At 51.4% G+C, this 19,102-nt stretch overlaps 1 protein-coding gene across 30 annotated transcripts; it reads right to left on the reverse strand.

Annotated features, from left to right (window-relative positions):
- Window positions 1-519: 519 nt before the first annotated feature.
- On the reverse strand, window positions 520-19,010 carry LOC100391669 (surfeit locus protein 4). Of its 30 annotated transcripts, none has more exons than XM_078367022.1 (10): window positions 18,894-19,010; window positions 17,476-17,636; window positions 15,002-15,207; window positions 12,559-12,675; window positions 6,194-6,380; window positions 5,742-5,818; window positions 5,127-5,170; window positions 4,444-4,538; window positions 4,247-4,322; window positions 520-2,604 (listed from the first exon to the last, which is right to left on the reverse strand). In XM_078367022.1, exons 5-10 carry the CDS (start codon window positions 6,345-6,347, stop codon window positions 2,454-2,456), a joined length of 597 nt encoding a protein of 198 aa, XP_078223148.1. In that variant the 5' UTR covers window positions 6,348-6,380; window positions 12,559-12,675; window positions 15,002-15,207; window positions 17,476-17,636; window positions 18,894-19,010; the 3' UTR covers window positions 520-2,453. The 30 variants fall into 30 exon arrangements, with proteins under 30 accessions (XP_078223148.1, XP_078223146.1, XP_078223149.1 ...); XM_078367020.1 differs by having other exon boundaries at window positions 6,194-6,480; XM_078367023.1 differs by lacking the exon at window positions 12,559-12,675.
- Window positions 19,011-19,102: the final 92 nt, after the last annotated feature.

Genomic DNA, 19,102 nt, shown 5'->3' on the forward strand with positions numbered 1-19,102 from the left:
GATCACAAGGTCTGCTGGTCATATCACAAAACCATTTACAAGTAGGGAGTCTCAGAATGCTGGCACAGCCTTCAGGGAACAGAGGCATGGACTCCAAGTAAACAAGCAGACGTTTTGGAATGCCATCCTTTACAAGGCAGTGCGTTAGAGGCACCTGTGGTACTGCATCCCACGTTGGGAGACTACATGGGTGCAGAAATGAAGTGTAGTCACACTTTCTATCATTCCCTATGAGCCACTGGGTCACTGAGTTATTCTTGTGGATTAACAGGAGATGGTTTGCACACTGACATGTCAGAGTATGAATGAAACCCAGGTGATCTACTTGGGCATCTCCCAGTACTCCCTTGACCCACTAACTCATTTAACAACCCAACTTGAAAAAATGAGGTTTACTAGTGGTTCAGGCCCCTTAGTATGAAGATTTTCATCCTACTACCAGCTAATAACTAGCCCTCAGCCAAGGTCATAGCTGAGGGCTAAGAAAATTTAGATGGTGGGTGTGGAGGAAGGTTATTATTTTTTTTTTTCCAAAATGGAGGACCATTTATTTCATTACTCAATCAAAACACTCCATGGAAGACTGACTTATGTAATTTCACATACTTCACTAATACATATGGGGGTGGGAGGGAAGCTCTACTACCCGGTGCCACAAAACTATTTGATATAACTAATGACATGCAAACACAATTTGCAAAAGCAGAGCATTACCACAATATAATATTTCAAAAATTGGTTGAGTAAATAGATTCCATATCTTTAAAATGAGAAAAAAAATTACACTGTGTTGAGCATCGGAAATCTGGGCAATATCTACAAACCTTCTCATTTACAGATAGGAACAAAGGCCCAGAGAAGTTAAGCCACTCAACCCAGTTCACTGAGCAAATAAGAGTCTGCATTTGCTATTTTGGAATAAGTTGTCTCCTTTCAAATGATTTTTTAAAATGGATATCACATACTTTTTGTTTGTACAGAACATTCATATAAAATAGTTGCTCTTGAACTGTATCCATTACTATTTATCCACTTATTTTTCTGTCATAATGCTATAACTTTTTTTCTTTGAATATTCACCTGTTGCACTGAAAGGCTCTGCTGGATTTCAAAACTACAGATTCAGAAACATGGCACAAAGGTGCAATTTACAAACCACAATTTTTTAAAAGAATTAAGTATTCATGCCAAATCAAAACAGCCACCCACCAGTGTCAAACACGTTTATATTTCATATGGAGACAACCACAAATTAAAAGTATCGGCCAAAATGTCTCTTTTCTCTCTTTAAGTCACCTTTACTTTTAAGATGTACCTGTTTGCAAATATTTAGCATTCACAGTACAACTGAATTAGTTACATTCATAATGATCACAATCACTATTCTGTGTTCAAGACTCTCCAGAATCTTAATTGCCTAAAATGAGGTAGATAAACGTTTAAGTTTGTTGGTTGGAATTAATTTCCTTTAGATATTGATCATCTATTTTTTAAACGGAATTCCAAAATATTTAGCAAAAAAAATGAAAATGTCTGAGCACTTTGCCTAAAAGTGGAAAAATATAATTTCAAAACGTTATTATGAAAGTTACTTTACCTCATTTCAATTTAAAAGTAGAATAAAAGCATCAAATCACAAAACCACCACATATCTTAAAGCTGACAACCTAACATCTTCCAACATTTAAAGAGACCCTTGCTCCAGTTCTGGCTTGGCATTGTGTAGATGCAGAGGCATCGGTTAACCACTTGGGGCCAGACCAGCTGCTGCCCCCTAACCTTTGATCCTGGATTTCAAGTTTCCTCCAGCGTTCAGGCCTGTCTCCTGGAGTTCTTTATAGGAGGCTCTCAATGAATTCTCAAATACAATCTCTGGAGATGGGTCGTGCTTCAGAGAGAAGCTGGAAGTGCAGGCCCCTCTGGGTAAAACAGGCTGCAGTGGGCAAAATTGGAAACAGAACGAGGCTGCAGGCATTGATTGGGCTGCAGTCTTGGGCGGACTTAGACTGCGAGGAACAGGCCACAATAGATCAACCCAGGTGGTAGCCGCAGGGACCTTCAGATGGTTGGGGGCAAACGGGGCACTAGACCAGCTAAAGGCCCTGGAGTAGGTCAACGAGAGATTTCTGAGAAGGCTGGCAGACCACAACGGATCTTTGTCTTTTAACGTGGAGCCAGGGGCAAGGCACTGAAGAACTTGCAGAAGGAGCTTCAAGCCTCAGGCCAGGTCCTGGAGCATGAGGTTGTCGGCCAGAACGCCTAGAAATGCACTGGTGGTGGAACTGAGGATGGTGGCAGCCACCTACACTGGGCACCCGGCAGCAAGACTGCCACTTCCACCACTGTACACATCTAGCTCCATGGTGCCTGGCAGGCCTGGATCGCCAAGTAGGCGGCGCAGCATGTACGAAGAGCTGGGCCTCAGGTACTGGTAAGCGCGACACCCGCTGTGGTCACACACGTGCACCTGGGCACCCAGACGCACCACCAGCAGCACAACAGCATCCTCGTGGCAGAGTAGCACAGCCAGGCGCAGCAGCATGTAGCCTCCGTGGGAGCGCAGGTTCACATCCACTGCCAAGATAACGATCAAGACCAGTGTTCCTAGCAGCAGGGAGTGGAAGGAAAGCAGTGTTCAGCAACAGGAAGGAGCGTCTACACAAATCCATCACCCTTGCCTGCATGACCCAGCTGAGCCCTCAAGCAACTTCCTCAGATAGTGGAGATCCAGTCATGGGGTTTCCTCCTGACAATTCTAATTCCACTCCAAGTCAAAACACTGAAGCCCTGTAGCCCCAGAAGGTACAAGCATTCCAGAACTAAGATGAGGTTGACTTGACCTCAAAACCAGTTTCTGATTAGAACAGCCTGTGACTTCCTACTGACTACAGAAAGCAGGAAAATCCTTATTACTGCTTTTGAGGCTCATATTAGGTCTATATGTTCAGTGTGTTTTTTGCCATGTGGCTTTGTTTATATAAACCTTTCAGTAATGAAAGGTTTGTTCTCCCAGCTACTGGATGTCCCCAGGCAGGCAGATGTCAGCAGTTAGCCCCTCCTGGGCTTGGCTCACCAGAAGTCACACCTCTTCCTGGGTGGCTGGCATCCAATGCTTACTCAGAGATTAAAACCCCAGACCCCTCATTATAACGCAGAGATTAAAACCCCAGACCCCTCATTAAAAGGACCTCAGCTTCAGAACTGACCCCAGAGTTGGCTGAAGCTTCTTTGGAGAAGGCATCACAGCTCAACTTCTTCCTTTACGTTCACTTACATTCCCTTTCTCACAAGTATGGAACCCTGGTTAGCTTCCTGAGCTCACCTCCATCTGAGGATCTGCTTCCTGGAAAATCTATCCATCCTCTGACAGTTACAGAACATGTGATTCACTTGTTAACATGCTAGTCAAGCTGTGTTCTAACATGAAATGGAGGTCAAGCACAGGAGTGTCTTCAGTAGGATCTCCAGAATTCTATTCCATTTCTGCAGAAGATCCACTGACTGATTTGCAAAGAACAGTCCTGAACTTGTGCCTAGGAGTTTAAGTGACTACAAATGCAGCACAGGATCCCTGCACAGATAGGCCAGGTAGCCACAGGTTGCCAGTCATTACATGACCGATGCTGAGGATTTTTATCCTTGAGGAGGAAAACCAGGGATAGGCTATTTGCAAACGTTCTTTCTAACTCTAAGGAATTCCCTTTTCACCATCTTCCGAGATGTAAGAGGAGCTTGGGTGGAGAGCCTTGGCCGACCAAGGGCCAAGCACACTCCACCGAGGTTAGAGGCTCTGGCCTTCACTTGCTGGAAAGAAGGCTTGACACACAAGGGATTGGTAATTTTTTGGTCTGTTTTAATGTGATCAAAAGGTTTGCTCCATTTGAGCAGCTCCCCCAGGCTGTGGTTAGTACCCAACCAGGGAGGGGTAAACAGGGAGGGCATGCGGGAGGGACAGCATTCTCTCTAGTAGGACAGGAAACCAGACCCATTCAGGCAAACAGAAATATAGAAAAGAAGCTGGCGTCAAAGTGAAGGAGGGTCATGAACTTCAGAACCAGCAAGACCCTGCCTCCAAGCTGCATGTATTGTTTGGGGGAGCTCTCACGCACGGTGGGGACGCCCGCAAACATGCTCTTCCCTTCAAAATGAGATTCTGCTAGGAGCAGCAACAGGCCTCCTCCCAGGGCCAGGTTCCTGAGGAACAGATATGCAGGCTGAAGCGAAGCCTCACCAGGATCTGGCCTACCTGTCAGACCAGGTGCAGGGAGACCTTGGTGCCCATAGAGGAAGGCCCTTACTTCCCTTTCTCCAAACCCAGCGATCTGCAAAGCAGGACCAGGCAGGCATGAGCACAGGGCGTCAGACTCTTGAGTTACACCCATGTAAAACCTTACATAGCTCAAGAGACAGAGGTATCTTTACAACTTGACAGCGATGGGCTACCTGAACACATGCAGAACCAAGTCACAGCTTCAGTGTTGACCAGCTGGGTCCCTGTGGGCAGCCATGTCCTCCACTCAGACCCTGAGTCCCCACGCCTGTGAAATAAGGGGCAGAAGAGATGGCTTCAGTCACTACTATTCTAGGGGCTCTGCAGCATCCTCTTCAGAACCTGCTTCTAAGAGGCACAGTTCAGACCAGAGGGCTAATCTTTCAGCTTCCCTGGGCGACACTGGAAGAATTGCTTGGTCACAGATGAAATACACTAATACTAATGATAGCTGATGAGCTAAAAAAATAAAATTTAAAAATCGCAAAAACTCTCATAATGTTATAAGAAAGTTTATGAGTTTGTGTTTGGCCAGGTTCAGCCCATGGACCACAGGCTGGACAAGCTTGATTTTGACCCAAACACGTTAACTGAGTTTAGAAATACAGATTGAGTATCCCTAACCTGAAACACTTAGGACCCATAGTGTTTCAGATTTTGGTATATTTATATACTTATCGGTTGAGCATCCCAAATCTGAAAATCCAAAACCTGAAATGCTCCAACAAGAACTTCCTTTGAGCATCACGTTAGTGCCCAAGATTTTCCCATTTTGGAGCATTTCAGACTTTGGATTTGCAATGCTCAGCCTACACGAGGAGCGCATATTAAAACTCACCAACCAGAATGTACATACCTCATCAAAAACTTCAAGTCCCATAAAATGCTGTAGGCAATCGTCTGGGGGGGAAAAAGAGAGAGACACCTGAGACTCAGCCTTTCCAAAGGCATTTCCACGGAATTCTTAATAGCCTGAAGCAATGTCTCTCCAGTGTCAGCTGGAGTCTAAAACACACAAAACCAACATAGGACACCTAGCACAGATCTAGGCTCAAAAATGTGGTTCTGCATTTCTCAAGAAATGTAATGTGATGTTTCGGAGAACAAAGTGATGGAGACCATTGATGTGGATTCGGATATTCCGTTCCCAGCAATTCATTCGGAATAACCAGGTATTCTTCTTTATGAAGCAACGTGATAACAAGACAGCATCCTGACTGCAGCCAAGCTCAGGACTTTCCCTTGTCACAATAATCACAGGAATGGGGCAAAAGATGGCCCCATTCCTAATGACCCACCTCTACAGCCCTGCTTGGGCTCACGACTTCCCCAGAAGAGAAAGGAGCTCCAGGCAGACAGAGACGTGCAGAGGGCTGAAGAGGGAGTGACACTGAACCCAAAAGGGTATCTTTTCAGAAGCTCTGCTCCACCAAAGCAAAGAGAAGGGAGCCCCAACCACACGCCCGTGTACCTGCAGAGCTATGATTCCAAAGAGGCCGAAGCAGACGTACTGCACGAACTTCCTGTTTAACACCAGGACGCAGCCAGCTGGGGAGAAGGAAAAGGGTCAGGGGGTCTGAGGATGCGTTCCGGGGGAGGAGCACTGTTTCGATACACTGCCACCTCACCTGGCCCTCTGGTCCAGAGATAGGTGAGGAAAACCACCTACCCAAGCAAAAAGCAACTTCTGGGAGAATTAATGATACGCAAGGATGACACATGGTAAGTTGACTGGACTTAACACAAACACAGAAAGTGGAGCCCTTGCTGTAATAAAGAATGTGCTGTTTCCCACAGTCAGCCGCCCACCTGAGGTGGAAAATTAACTGCTCTACTGTGGAGAGTTCACACATAGCCTCCCAACTGCTAACAATCATGGAATAAGAAGCCCAGTGAATCCTGCCCACTCTGAGAGCCACTCACTCAGCTGTCCCAGCAAGTTGAGGAAGACGACGGACGAGGCCAGCAGGTAGCTGCAGTTCCAGGTGGTGTCGATGTAGCCGCACTGGCCCCTCCACTGGAACCACATGCGGATGCCATCCTCCAGGAAAGTGCCGATCAGATAGAGGCGCACCATGTTGGGCAGGTACTGCTTTATGACACGGAGGAACTGCAGGGCCACAGAAACTCAAAGGTGAGGTGACTGTGACAGGGAGCCCCAGACCGCAGCTGGGCACATTCTTGGGCAGGATGTGCATGAGGAACAGACGCTGTGGAAGGTAAGAGCTTTGGTCAGTCCCGGCCCCTTCTGAGGACAGACTAGGGGGCTCTGAGTGCTTGCTCCCGAGTGCTACCCCATGAGCCTGGACACAGATGACAATCCAAGTATCAGTCCCAGCGATGCATGACATAGCACTGAGCACTCTGGTGCAGGCCCCATAGGGCAGCAGCCCTAACACTCTGCCACTGTGATTTCCTCCAGTGCCTTGGCAGGAAACTACAGTCATCGGAGTTGGCACTGCCACAAGACACAGAGCTTCTCTTTTCGGTCAAGGGCATTTACAAATTGGAATCACAGAATGACATCTGAAAAGGCACTTAGAGGTCATCTATCCAGGGTTTCCACACCTCGGCACTACTGGCATCTGAGGCTGGGCCACTCTTTGCCATGGGTCATCCTGGGTGCTACAGGCTATGACACAGCAAGCCTGGCCTCTGCCCGTGACATGCCAGCAGCACCCTCCCTACTGAGGCACCACTGCACTTTGCCAGGCATCCCCACTGCTCTGGTCCAACCCCTCACCTTACAAATGGGCATACTAAGCCCAGCGGGAAGGGGTTTCCTGACGGTGCAATGCCAAGACCTAACCTCAGCTTGCAGGTCATACATGGCTGAGGTGCCAAGGCCTGGACCTCTCAGCCTGCCCGGTGATGCCCAGAACACCCCGACAGAACAAGGATTGGCTTAGGTGACAGCCAGGGTCCCAGGCCTAGAGGACCACATGGTTGACTGAATGGTAAGATCACATGTTTGCTGTTAGCCAAAAATCTCCAGAGCAGGAGGAGGAAGCCCCAGGTTCTGCAGAGTGCATGTCAGATCCTGACAGTCCCCAAGTGTACACGGCAACTGTCAGCGCAGCATGGAGCTGGTACTGCTAATGGCTAGAAAGCACTGGGATTTTGTCAAAGCCTGCATAATCTTGAGTAAATTAATACACATTAACAAATGGGATGGACAGCTGTTTCAACAGCAATGAAATGCAAGTGTATGAAATTGCTGTTAAAGGTCAAAGGCAAAGAAAACATTTATGACTTCCTGCTGTCCTGTGAGTCAGGTCATTTATGACCGCTGGGTTCGGTGGCCAACATGCACTACTGGATGCCTGGTACAAACGTCACACAGGTTTACCCCATGCACTCTTATCATTCATGCAAAACTGAGATATCAAGGGAAAGAAATCCTGTAACACAGCAAGTCCTTCGGAGTAAGATCAGGGGACCCGAATGCAAGTTGGGAAGCCAGAGTCTAAAGAGCCCCCGAAAGCCTGACCCCCGCAGGTGAGGCGAGCAAACGTCAGCTGCACAGTCCCTCCTAAGGCTGACTAAACCTACTGTTGGAATAAAAGAAGATGTGCCTAGGTGCTTCTTACTTTTCACCATCTTTCAAGTTGCTTCAAACTCCTAGACACTGCTGAGGCTCCCATCTCAGTTAACAAGCCCTGGCTGTTCAGATCACCCTCCAGCCTGTCAAGTGGGGCCCTGGCTAGGTCAGAACTGCAAATTGGCTCCTGTGTGGTAGGGGGGTAGAGGTGAAGATTACAAAGCCAAGTGGCCATTCTCCCCAAACCCAGTAAGCCTGCACTCTGCAGTGTCAGTTCTACACAACTTTACTCAACCTTTGCCTCCACTGAAGTGATGGGGGACATCACAGTGACCGACAGATACCCAGGGAATCACCAAGCCGTTTGAGATAGCATCTCTACTATCCTACAGTAGAGTGAGGCCAGATGAACTAATGGTTGCTAAGATTCTTTCCAACCTCACTAGGAGCAAGACCTTGTTCTATATTTTATTTTTTAAAAGACCCCACATACTCCCCTGTGAATGTCAGAGCCAATGCAGAGGACCAGCACAAGATGCCCACATCACACTGGGAGGTGGGAAAACATGACACCACACACCCTCCCCAGGTTCTGCCTCACGGCCCCGTTGCTTTCTAAATGCCCAGCAACAGTGTAATCACCCATATTCCGTGGAAGGGATAAAGTACACTACCTTGCCACGTGATGTGCCACTGTTCTCAAGTAACCGCCTTTGTGTCGCGGCCTAGCTAGGAAGCCCTGGCAAGGACACGGAACTTCACCTCATCTAAACCTGGGGAAAAGCAACTGCAGGGAAGGAAGAGCTCAACAAGAGGCTGTGTAGACCTCTGAGATGGCATGGAGCTGTGGCGGGACTCCTAGGGTGTGCACCCCAACAGCAGCATACTGTAATCCACAGCCATGACAGACACCAGAGGTGTTCTGACTTGCTTCTAAAATGAGAGCTGTGAGCCATTCACTGACCTCAGATGAGCAAACCAGCCCCAGCCATGGGCTGCAGTCTTAAGCCTCCCCTAGCTGCAGGACCCGCATTTAACATGCTCATCTGCTACATGTACAGCCCATGAGACTGAGACGGTGTTTAATGGTCTCTTTGATGAGTCTGCGGCTCTTAATTTGAGTGTCTCGGTCAAGAGGATTAAAGAACAAAAAAGAGAAGGTGGGGCAGCCAATTCACACCTCCTTCCCTTGTCACGTGGTGACAAGACAGACACAGCTCTTGGCTTTGGGGAAAAATATGCAAAAATTTGGGTACTGCACTGTGAACTGAGCATATCTACCACTTAGCTGCTCTGGTCTTCAAAGGCAAGCCTGGTCCAGACAGAAGGCTGACTAGCTGTAAGGCTGATGCAGTCTCCTTTAAACCAGCCACCAGCTAATGAGCATCCCCTAACATGGGGGACTGTTTGGACTTAACACTGAAAAAGCCATGTTTAAAGACCAGGCCCGACATGAACCTCTTTCCCCACACACGTTGGTCACAATTTCTTCAGCTTGGCCACTGGACCCATGTCATGCCACTCTAGAACACGTCCCAAAGCCAGTGTTCTCTCAGCACAGCAGAGAAGAGCCCCCAACTCAGGCATGACACACAGCACCCGGGACAGACAAGAGCAGCCACACTGCAGGCACTCAGCCCACTGCTGGTAGCCAGCACACAGGTGACCTGTGTAAACATGGCGAGCACATAAAACCCGTGACAGTCCCCCTCCCCCACATCATAGAACTGTTGACAGCAGAGCCAGAGGTGGCTGCTGACCTGGCAGGCTGTAAGACATGACACACTTAGCTCACCTATGTGGCCAAGCTTCTCATTAAGTCTCTCCGAGAACCGCGCCATCAGGCAGGATATGGTTCGTAAGCAGTGACAGCATCTCAAGAGCTTAATAGGAAGACTGAGATTCCTCTCAGAGGGGTGGTTATTTTAAACAACTGAAGGGGATTTGAGAAACATAATTATATCCACCCTGAGAGATGACTTTGTGGGCACACAGTGATCGCTATCACAGCCACCTGCAGCTCCCACGCCACACAGAAAACTACACTTTCTCTTCACACTCAGGACAAAAAGCAATTAAGAAAAGCAGCCTGCAAATTCATGGTGAATGAGAACATCGAGGAAAAAGGGAGGTCACATTTCCTTGATCACCAAGGATTGGGGCCGCCTTGCTCAAGGCCCAACTCAGGTCCCACACATCCTAGAAATGAGGACACGGGCCTTCGCCTCATCTAAACCCGGGGAAAAGCAACCACGGGAATGAAAGAAGCAGCCCAGCGGCTTCTCACATCAGGTTGTCAGGGCTGGCTCCACCTCAGTGGCTCACTGCAGCTCCAGAACTTCCCCGAGCCTCCCTCCCGTGCTGCTCTAGAGGTTTACACTGCACCCTGCAGGGCCAGAGAAGGTGTCGCACAGCCCAACGTGGGAGATGATGGCCTGGCTTTACTAAATGACTGTGTGATCAAAATCACAACTGTAGGAAAGAAGTAACTGAGGACAATTGGGCCCCATCTTCTGGGAGGAGCCCCACTAACCACAACCTCCCCTGCTTCTCCCCCACACTCCCCTAAAGAGTGGAGTGGATGTGTTTTAACCTCCCATTAAGATCAGCACACAAAGAAAAGTGAGTCAGCTCCTCTTTGCCTTCTCTCCTTGCTCCTTCATAGTACAGAGTAGGGTATGACAGGCCTGCCACTGTCACCAGGACCCCACCACACCAGACTGCCACCCTCACGATGTTCATCAGGAGCCTCACAGTGCCTGTCCACCAGCAGGTTCAGGTGTCCTCAGGACCATCCTCACTTCCCCAGCACTTCAACTAGGGCCAAGGCCAGCTCCTAGGGCCCAGGACTAGCTCTGCTACTCTTGAGGAGAGGTTAAAAACACCGAAGGCCACACTGGAGAGGAAGCCACCATGAAGCTTTTCTGTTACCTTGGTGAGGAGTTGCCAGGCAAAACCCATTAAGTGCCAATATTGCTGTTTACGGGTATAAATTGCTTAGAAGCTACATTTTGAGGAGTGTCTAACAGGCAGTGAGGAGCAGCTGCAGGCATGGACATTAGTCTGGATTGCTGAGTTCATTAGAGTTTCTGGCCTCTTCCCATAGCTTCCAAATGTCTAGCTCCTGCATAGAGCACATCTCAGCAGTTTCTACAGAGCATGGCTCCCAGGAGCAAGAGGACACTGACCCTGGCTGCCAGGGCAAGGAGCTTGATGCCAGCGATAGAGAGACAAGAGATGCAGCTGGGGGGAGCCTGCCAGCCCCTGCCAGCAGAAACTAGCCAGACTGCTCGTCCCCGTGGACCAGGCTCTGCAGACCAGAAGGTTACAGTCCACCAAGGAGCAAGGAACAAGATGCAAACTCAGTCTCCAGCCCACCATGAGCCAGTGCAGCCAGCCAACCTCCCTCTGCCCATCTGAAGATGGAGACGATCTGGCCAACCTGCTGCAGTCAGGAAGGTCACACAAGGAATGTGTATCATGGACCTGGCCCACTCAAAGACTTAATGTCACTTTCATAATACCAGAGGACACTGGGCCTGGGAAACTAAGCTTATTTAGGTCTTGCTCTCAGCAGCCCACACTTTCTAGTCAAATCTTGTCACTTCGGTTTCGCTTCTGTTTTCTGAAGATGAGAAAAACTGGATTCTTACTTTATCTGATCAGTGACTTCCATGGTAATTCCCCATTGGGTTCAAATCAGGTCATTTTCATGTAAAGGCCTGGACTGGGAGCTTTAAGTACTACGTGGATAAATAGAAGAAACAAAGCTCCACCTGGGCTTCATCAGATTCTGTCCACAAGAAGCCACACTGTGACGTCATGACCTGTTAACCTGCCTGAGTCTGTCTGATTGGAGTTTGGGCAAATACAAGTCACTGCCCTCCCAAGCTGCCCACAAAGGGGCATGGAAACTCCAGTCGCCATGCTCTGCCACCACCCAGGCAGACTCTAATGAGGTCATCTGATATCAGCAGCCTGCACTGCCTGACAGATATGGTCCTAATCACTTGGAATTTGTATGTCAACAAGCCGCTCACCCCTTCACCTGCTAGTGCTCTTCCCTTGACTTGGGACAGAAGAGGAATACCAGGTTCGGGAGAACTGGGGACCAAGACCTAGGGTTTCTTCAGTGGCCCACAGGCAAGTCCAGGAGGCTGAGCAGGTTTGGCTCTCCTCAGTAACCTGGGAGAGGTCAACCCTGTGCCCCCTCAAGAGCCCCTTTCCAGTTCCAAGCTACTGTTTCTTTCATTTAAAACAAAACAAAACACATGAAGGCGGCTAGGCGGGATGGCTCACACCCATATTCCCAGCACTTTGGAGGCCAGGGGGGTGGATCACCTGAGGTCAGGTGTCCAAGACCAGCATGGCCAACATGGTGAAAAGCTGTCTCTACTAAAAATACAAAAATTCACTGGGCATGGTGGCAGGTGCCTGTAATCCCAGCTACTCAGGAGGCTGAGACAGGAGAATAGCTTGAACCTGGGAGGTGGAGCTTGCAGTAAGCTGAAGATTGTGCCACTGCATTCCGGCCTTGGCAAGAGAGACTCCATCTCCAAAATAATAATGATAACAAAACACGAAGAAAAGGCCAGGTGCAATGGCTCACACCTGTAATCCTAACACTTTGGGAAGCTAAGGCAGGCAGATCACCTGAGGTCAGGAGTTCCAAGACCAGCCTGGCCAACATGGCAAAACCACATCTCAACTAAAAATACAAAAATTGGCTGGGCGTGGTGGCACTCACCTGTAATCCCAGCTACTTGGGAGGATGAGGCAGGATAATCGCTTGAACCCAGGAGGCAGAGGCTGCAGTGAGCCAAGATCATGCCATTGCACTCCAGCCTGGTGATAGGGCGACACTCTGTCTCAAAAAAAAAAAAAAAAAAAAAAGTTATTGGCAGATTAACCTAGGGACATGGCTAATATTTATTTATTCATATTTTTTTTTTTTTTTTGAGACGGAGTTTCACTCATTACCCAGGCTGGAGTGCAATGGCATGATCTCGGCTCACCGCACCTCCGCCTCCTGGGTTCAGACAATTCTCCTGCCTCAGCCTCCTGAGTAGCTGGGATTACAGGCACGTGCCACCATGCCCAGCTAATTTTTTGTGTTTTTAATAGAGACTGGGTTTCACCATGAATTATTTTTAAGACAGAGTCCTGCTCTGTCGCCCAGGCTGGAGTACACCTACTTCAGCCTCCCAAAGTACTGGGATTACAAACGTGAGCCGCTACGCCTGGCCCAATATGTAAACTTTATGTTCTCTGGGAACAGATGTTCTAAGTTGTCAGCACCTGCATTTAGCAATGAATATTTGAGGCATAGACTCCCTACATGACCTGGAGCTGCTGGCTTCACAGCTGAGGCAAAACTGGTGCTGATGCTATTGGGGCAGCCACTATCCCTGAGGGCCCCTGGACAGAGCAGCTGTGAGGCCACAATTCAGCCTGCCTTGCCTTGGGGTAGGGAGGGAGGGAACCTGCCCACTGCCCTGCAGCAGAGTAGGGTGCAAACCCAGGACAGATGTGTCAGGCTTCCCACATAGCCCCTGGGCTTCCCCAATAGCCCCTGGGCTTCCTCCAGAGGGGCTTCCAGGCCAGCCTGTGTCCCCTTCCGCAGGCATCCTGTCCACACCAGCGCCCCCTGGTGGCCTCACACAGCTCCTGTGGCAGAGGCAATTGCCCCCTCCTCTGTACATCTCCTTTAAGCAGCCAGGGCTGGGAAGAGTTTCCTCTGCCCCTGCCTGCTGGTGCCCCAAAGGGCACTCCGCTCCCCGCCCCACCCCGCATGAGCTGCGCCTCTGTGCCCGCCGCTGGTTATTTGCTCTTTCTGGCTCTGTCTTTCCTCCTCCACTCTCCTCAGGATGCTACTCTGTGCCCAGGACGGTTCTGAGACTGAACAAGGGCAGAGCAAGGGAGGCAGGACGCAGGAAAGCCAGTGCCCCTGCCAGCAGGTTAGAAGGAGGCAGGCATGGATTGTCACAGCTACGGGCATGGGAAGGGCTAGCTGTGCCCTTCACCTGCATCCTGGCTGCCGTGAGGATTCCCCGTGTTAGAGATTGGGACGCCTGCCAGAGGTCACCTGGCTAATGTAGGAAATGCTGTCTCCTGTCTGCTGAGTTAATGAGTATTGGGGGCCAAAGACTCCCCCTACAACGCCCTGGAAAACTCTAGAACTGCTGCAGCTGGCAATGCCACTGAGCCCAGGGCAGGGAAATGAAGCCCAGGCCATGCTGGCTCTAGATATCTGTGGCTCCCAGCATGGCCATTGGGCAGAAAGGGACATTTTCAATCCACCACCAGGAAGGAAAGGTTTGTCCAGGAGAAGGCACAAGATGGACACGGACTTCACGTCTGCTGGACTGAACCTTGATTTTCTAAGCTAATGGGGTCAGAGAAGGCCTCCCTGTCTCCAGCCTAAGATTCCCCCTAGGTAAAAAACACATGGACTCTGATTTCTCAAGCCCTGCCAGCTCAAAAGGTTTCAGGTTTCCGGCTTCTTAAGTGGCCCCAAGAGGGTCAGGATGATGAGTTTTGATCCTTCTGCATCCTTGGGGCCCAGCATGGGCCTGGCACGTAGGCTGGCTCCAGCTTCGTGGATAAGGCTGAGTGTGTCAGAAATTGGAACTCCAACAGCTTTCAAGGCCATTCCCTGCCTGGGCTTCATCCCCGACAGTCCCATGACTGTCCCTGCCTCCACACTGGGGTTTGGTGACATCCACATGGAACTGCATCCCTGACACCCTGGACATAGGTATGGACCTGAGTGCCCAGGAGGGGCTGGCCTAGCCTTGACCAAAATTTCTGAATATGGATTCAGAAGCTAACAGGTGCAGCACTGGCCCAGAGGCACTACCCAAGGAGGGAGGCTCTCAGGAAGAGGCCCTGCAGGGGATGCCGGCCAGGCCTTCCCTTCTCCATACTTGGCCTATGTAACTGGTGTGAGTCCTGTGGCTTTTATCACACTGCACTGTGGGAAAGGCTCAGGGCCCCAGCAGATGCTTGTCAACTATCTGTCAATCAAATGCTCTGGCCAGGAGCTCTGCTCTGAAACCCAAGCACAGCTCCACTGCCAGCAAGGATTTGAAAAAGCAGAAGGCCCTTCAGAGTCCGGCCAGCCTTGCCTGCTGGCCAGGCCCAGGTAGGCAGGCTCCCACTCTGCACGGGGAGTCCAGCACTATTTGTACCTGGATGAGTAATACTCCTCCAGCTCGTACAGGTCAATGGAGATCTCGTCCCGCAGCATGATGAGATTCCAGTCGCACTCCTCCTGCAGTGCGCGCAGCCGCTGGTTGCGCTGGTTGATGGCCTCGTTCTCAGAAGGGAAGTCGTTGAGGATCAGGAACTGCTTGAGATCGGACACTAGCTGCATCAGGGACTCACCGGCTCAGACCTGTGGCCATCAGAACCAGGGTGTTCACAGGGTGAGGGGGGGCAGCGGCCCTGCCCTCAGGTGGCTGATGATGGGCAAGTGATGGCCTCTCTGGGAGCCTCTGCTTCATCTGCAAAGTGGGACTCAATTCCTGACCTCCACAGGTTCATTTGTGAGAATTAAGTGAGAAAACTAGGATGTCAGTTCCAGAGGGCTCCCCTCCCCTCAGCCTCTGGCTTCCACTCTTGCAGGACTGGTCTCCAGTCCAATTTCACAGGTGCACATTCTGCTCATTACAAACGCAAACCCCACAGATAAAACTGCAATCCCTCTTGCCTCCTGCCCCCGGGGTAGGGGCAGCACAGCTGCCAGCTGGGCAGGGCTCCTGTGGGACCTTTTCCAGTGCATTCTCTGCCTTGCACGTGAACCTGCAGGAATATCTGCTTGCTGTGTTTCTCCCATGATCCGAAGGAATCCAATGGCATCTACAGTTCCGTTCGGCTGTTTGCCTTGTCACTCACAACAGACCTTAGGAACTTGTGAGTTAGCAGGAAGGGCTGCCCTCTTCCGGGCACCTGCACAGCTACAAGACGACATGGCTGGCTCTCTGCCCAGTCTTCCTCCAGGTGCCCCACATGCGGACAGTCTCCTGAGAAACGATTTGCCCCCACCTCCTTCTTTAAAGCATCTCTACATTCGCCTCCTTCTGCTCCTTCTCAGGGTAAGAGCAGACCAGACCCAGAGCCCCCTACCCTCCACCCAGGAAACCCCAGCGGGGACTGATGCTCCTGGAGCCTGGGCTGTGCCCTCCACCCTGGCCACTCTCGGTGTTGGCGGCTGCACATGCATCTTGTAATTATCCTGTTCACCTTGAGTGGCCTGTGACACCTGTGTCTTGTCCTCAATCTGGGGGTAAACAAGAAAATGTAGAACCAACCCAGCCAAGGCATCCCACCCCTGGCTCGGCCCAGCCCAGTTGATGGTAACTGTCATCTGCCCGGGATGCCCACACTAGCCACAACCTGTCTGTGCTGCCTTCTACAGACCTGAGCACTGTCAGCCAAACCTCTGGCAAGGTTCAATTCCACCCTCTCTTGTTCTGGCCATGGGAGACAACAGGCACCTTGCTCAAGACAAATGGAGGCTGACCCACGCCACTTGCTGTGTTCGGTGCAGGGATGGGTTCTTAGCTTGGTCCGGTCATTTTGGGCTGTGGGAGCCCTGTTTAGTAGGAACTGTTGTCACATGCTTGGCATTTGGTCAACCGTTAGATGGATGAGTGAAGGGATGATGTATTTTTCTTTTCAGTGACCACTTCCTGATCAATTCCCAGGTGCCAGTCACCATGTACACTTGACCACCATTAGCCAATGACATTCTCACAGAAGCCTTGCCTGCCACCCGTGGTTTATAGGTGGACAAGCGAGGCTGGGACAACTGGTGCAGTCAAGGAGTCTCAGATGATGAACAGAGGGGCCAGGAGTCCAGCCAGTCATTCAGCTAACCTGGACAGGGCTTCCCAGCGGGCCTTTCAAGGGCTCAGCTCAGGGTGGGTGTCAGGTACCCTCAGTAGTTAAGAGCCAGACTTGGTGAGTTCAAATCCTGGCTCAGCCAGTTATTAGCTGAGTGAGCTTGGGCAAGTCACTAAGTCTCCTGGGCCTGGGTTTCCTCCCGAAACGGAGAGGACAATTATGCCCACCTCAGAGTCCCCATGAAGATTCAGCGGAACAGGCACAGACAGCCACACAAAGTGGCTTGACACATGGTGAGCACAAAGTACATGCCAGCTTCCAGGCTTACCATCACTGCTTACTGAGCCTGTCAGGTCTGCAGCAGCCAGAAGGGATACAGCCCAATCTGGTGCAGCTGCAACGATCAGCAGGCTTGCAGGCCCCAGTGCTGACTGCTCCACCTGTCTGGAGTGGCCCCGCTGTCTCCCCTCAGCCTGCTTGTCTCCGGCTCACTGGCTCTGTGCCAAACCCCGAGGTAACTGTTTAACACAGGTAAAATCACCAATGCAGGACCCCACCATGCAGGAGAAACTGAGGCACTAAAAAGTGAAATCTCCATCCAAACCCACAGGGACGTGAGGCCCCGGCAGTCCAGCAAGAGTTCCCTGTGCTGCTCTGCCAGGACATGCCATTATTTGGTTGATTTATCTGCTGACCGGCTCCCTGTGCACTGGGTGCTTCCTGCCTAGAACACTCTTCACTCACACTGCTGAGTCCCTGGACTCTCCTGTCTCCACCCCTCCCCAGACCCTGCTCCCCTTTGTGCCCCCTGCCCCACCTTGGCGGTCTTGATGATCTCAGTGAAGTTGTCCATGACGGACTTGATGTCATCCTTCAGCCGCTTGTTGTAAGACTGCAGCAGTGTCTCCTTGCTCTGGGGCAGGGCTCTCTGCTAGGCCATGGCAGAGCCTCAGGTGGTGCAGGGGAGGAGACCTGGACCTAGAGTGCAGGACAGACCCCTGAGTGCAGGCAGAGCCCTCAGCCACCATCTATGCCCCCACCTTAGCAAAACACCCAGATTTCCAGGGATTCCCTTTCTGCCAAATAAAGTCAATCACTGAAACACAGATGAACTCATTCCATCAGCAGTCGCCACATGGGGTGCCGGGACTCTCCTCCGGCCCCGCCTCTGCCAGAGCAAGCTCATCCTAGAACTCCTGGCCAGCCCTCCAAGCTTTGTCCAGGGCTCCAGTCCATACTTCATGTCCAGACCCACAGCGTGTCCCAGGAAGGCCTGAAAGCTCAACACCAGCTCCCTGTCCCTGGCCCTGACATAACTTCTTAGCCTGCTGCCACCCTCGCCATGCCCTCCCATCTGAGGAGTCCTTCCCATCCGACCCCTCTGCCCGACCTGCATCCACGTTTTCTTCCACTCCTACTTTGGCTCCTGACCTCATCCCTGTACTGAGACCCTGCTCCCTCCAGTTTCCTCACAGCAGGGAAGAGGTCCTAAAAAGTGGTCATTCCGGCCGGCCGGGCGCGGTGGCTCACGCCTGTAATCCTAGCACTTTGGGAGGCAAAGGCGGGAGGATCACCTGAGAGATCAGGAGTTCGAGACCAGCCTGGCCAACATGGTGAAACCCCATCTGTACTAAAAATACGAAAATTATCCGGGCGTGGTGGTGGGCGTGCCTGTAATCCCAGCTACTCGGGAGGCTAACAAGAGAATCGCTTGAACCCGGGAGGCGAAGGCTGCAGTGAGTCAAGATCGCGCCACTGCACTCCAGCCTGGGTGAGAGCGAGACTTGTCTCAAAAAGAAAAAAAAAAGCGGTGATTCCACTCCCTCGCTTAACAGCCGTCATGGCTCCTCGGTGAGCCGGGACAAGGGGATCAGCTCCGCGCGCCTCTTGGCCTCTGCCCTGCAGCCGCACTGGGCGGCCTGGGCGCTGGACCGGCTTGACCCTCGGGCCGGGTCTTTGCGCACGGTGCTCGGGAGGGCCTGGGAACCCCTAGGTTCGGGGCTTGGACGGAACTCCGAGAGGAATCCTGGACGCACTCGCGTTGTTTGCGTTCATATTTGCAGTGATGGGGGAAGTAAGTCACAAGTAGTAAAGCAGGCCCCTGACGTCAGCACCCAGAGCCGACCCACCCCCCACTCCAGCCCACACACCCACCCCACCTCCATTCCCACCCCCGGCACACCTCCGACCCCACCACCCCACCACACCCTCACCCCCAACCCAGCGCCCACTCACCAGACGCCGCATCCGCGGGGTCGGCCTGTGGCGGGGTGGACAAGTGCCTCCGGGACTCGCATTTTTCCACGCTTCTCCCCAGGCCGGACCCGTACGCCGCAGTCTCTCGGCCCGGACAGTCTTCCGGTTGCGCCGCAGTCTCTCGGCCCGGACAGTCTTCCGGTTGCGCCGCAGTCCGAAAACCGAGTCCGCCGCCGCAGGCTCTCCAC

Source organism: Callithrix jacchus, chromosome 3 (assembly GCF_049354715.1).
Source record: "Callithrix jacchus isolate 240 chromosome 3, calJac240_pri, whole genome shotgun sequence".
NCBI lineage: Eukaryota > Metazoa > Chordata > Mammalia > Primates > Cebidae > Callithrix > Callithrix jacchus.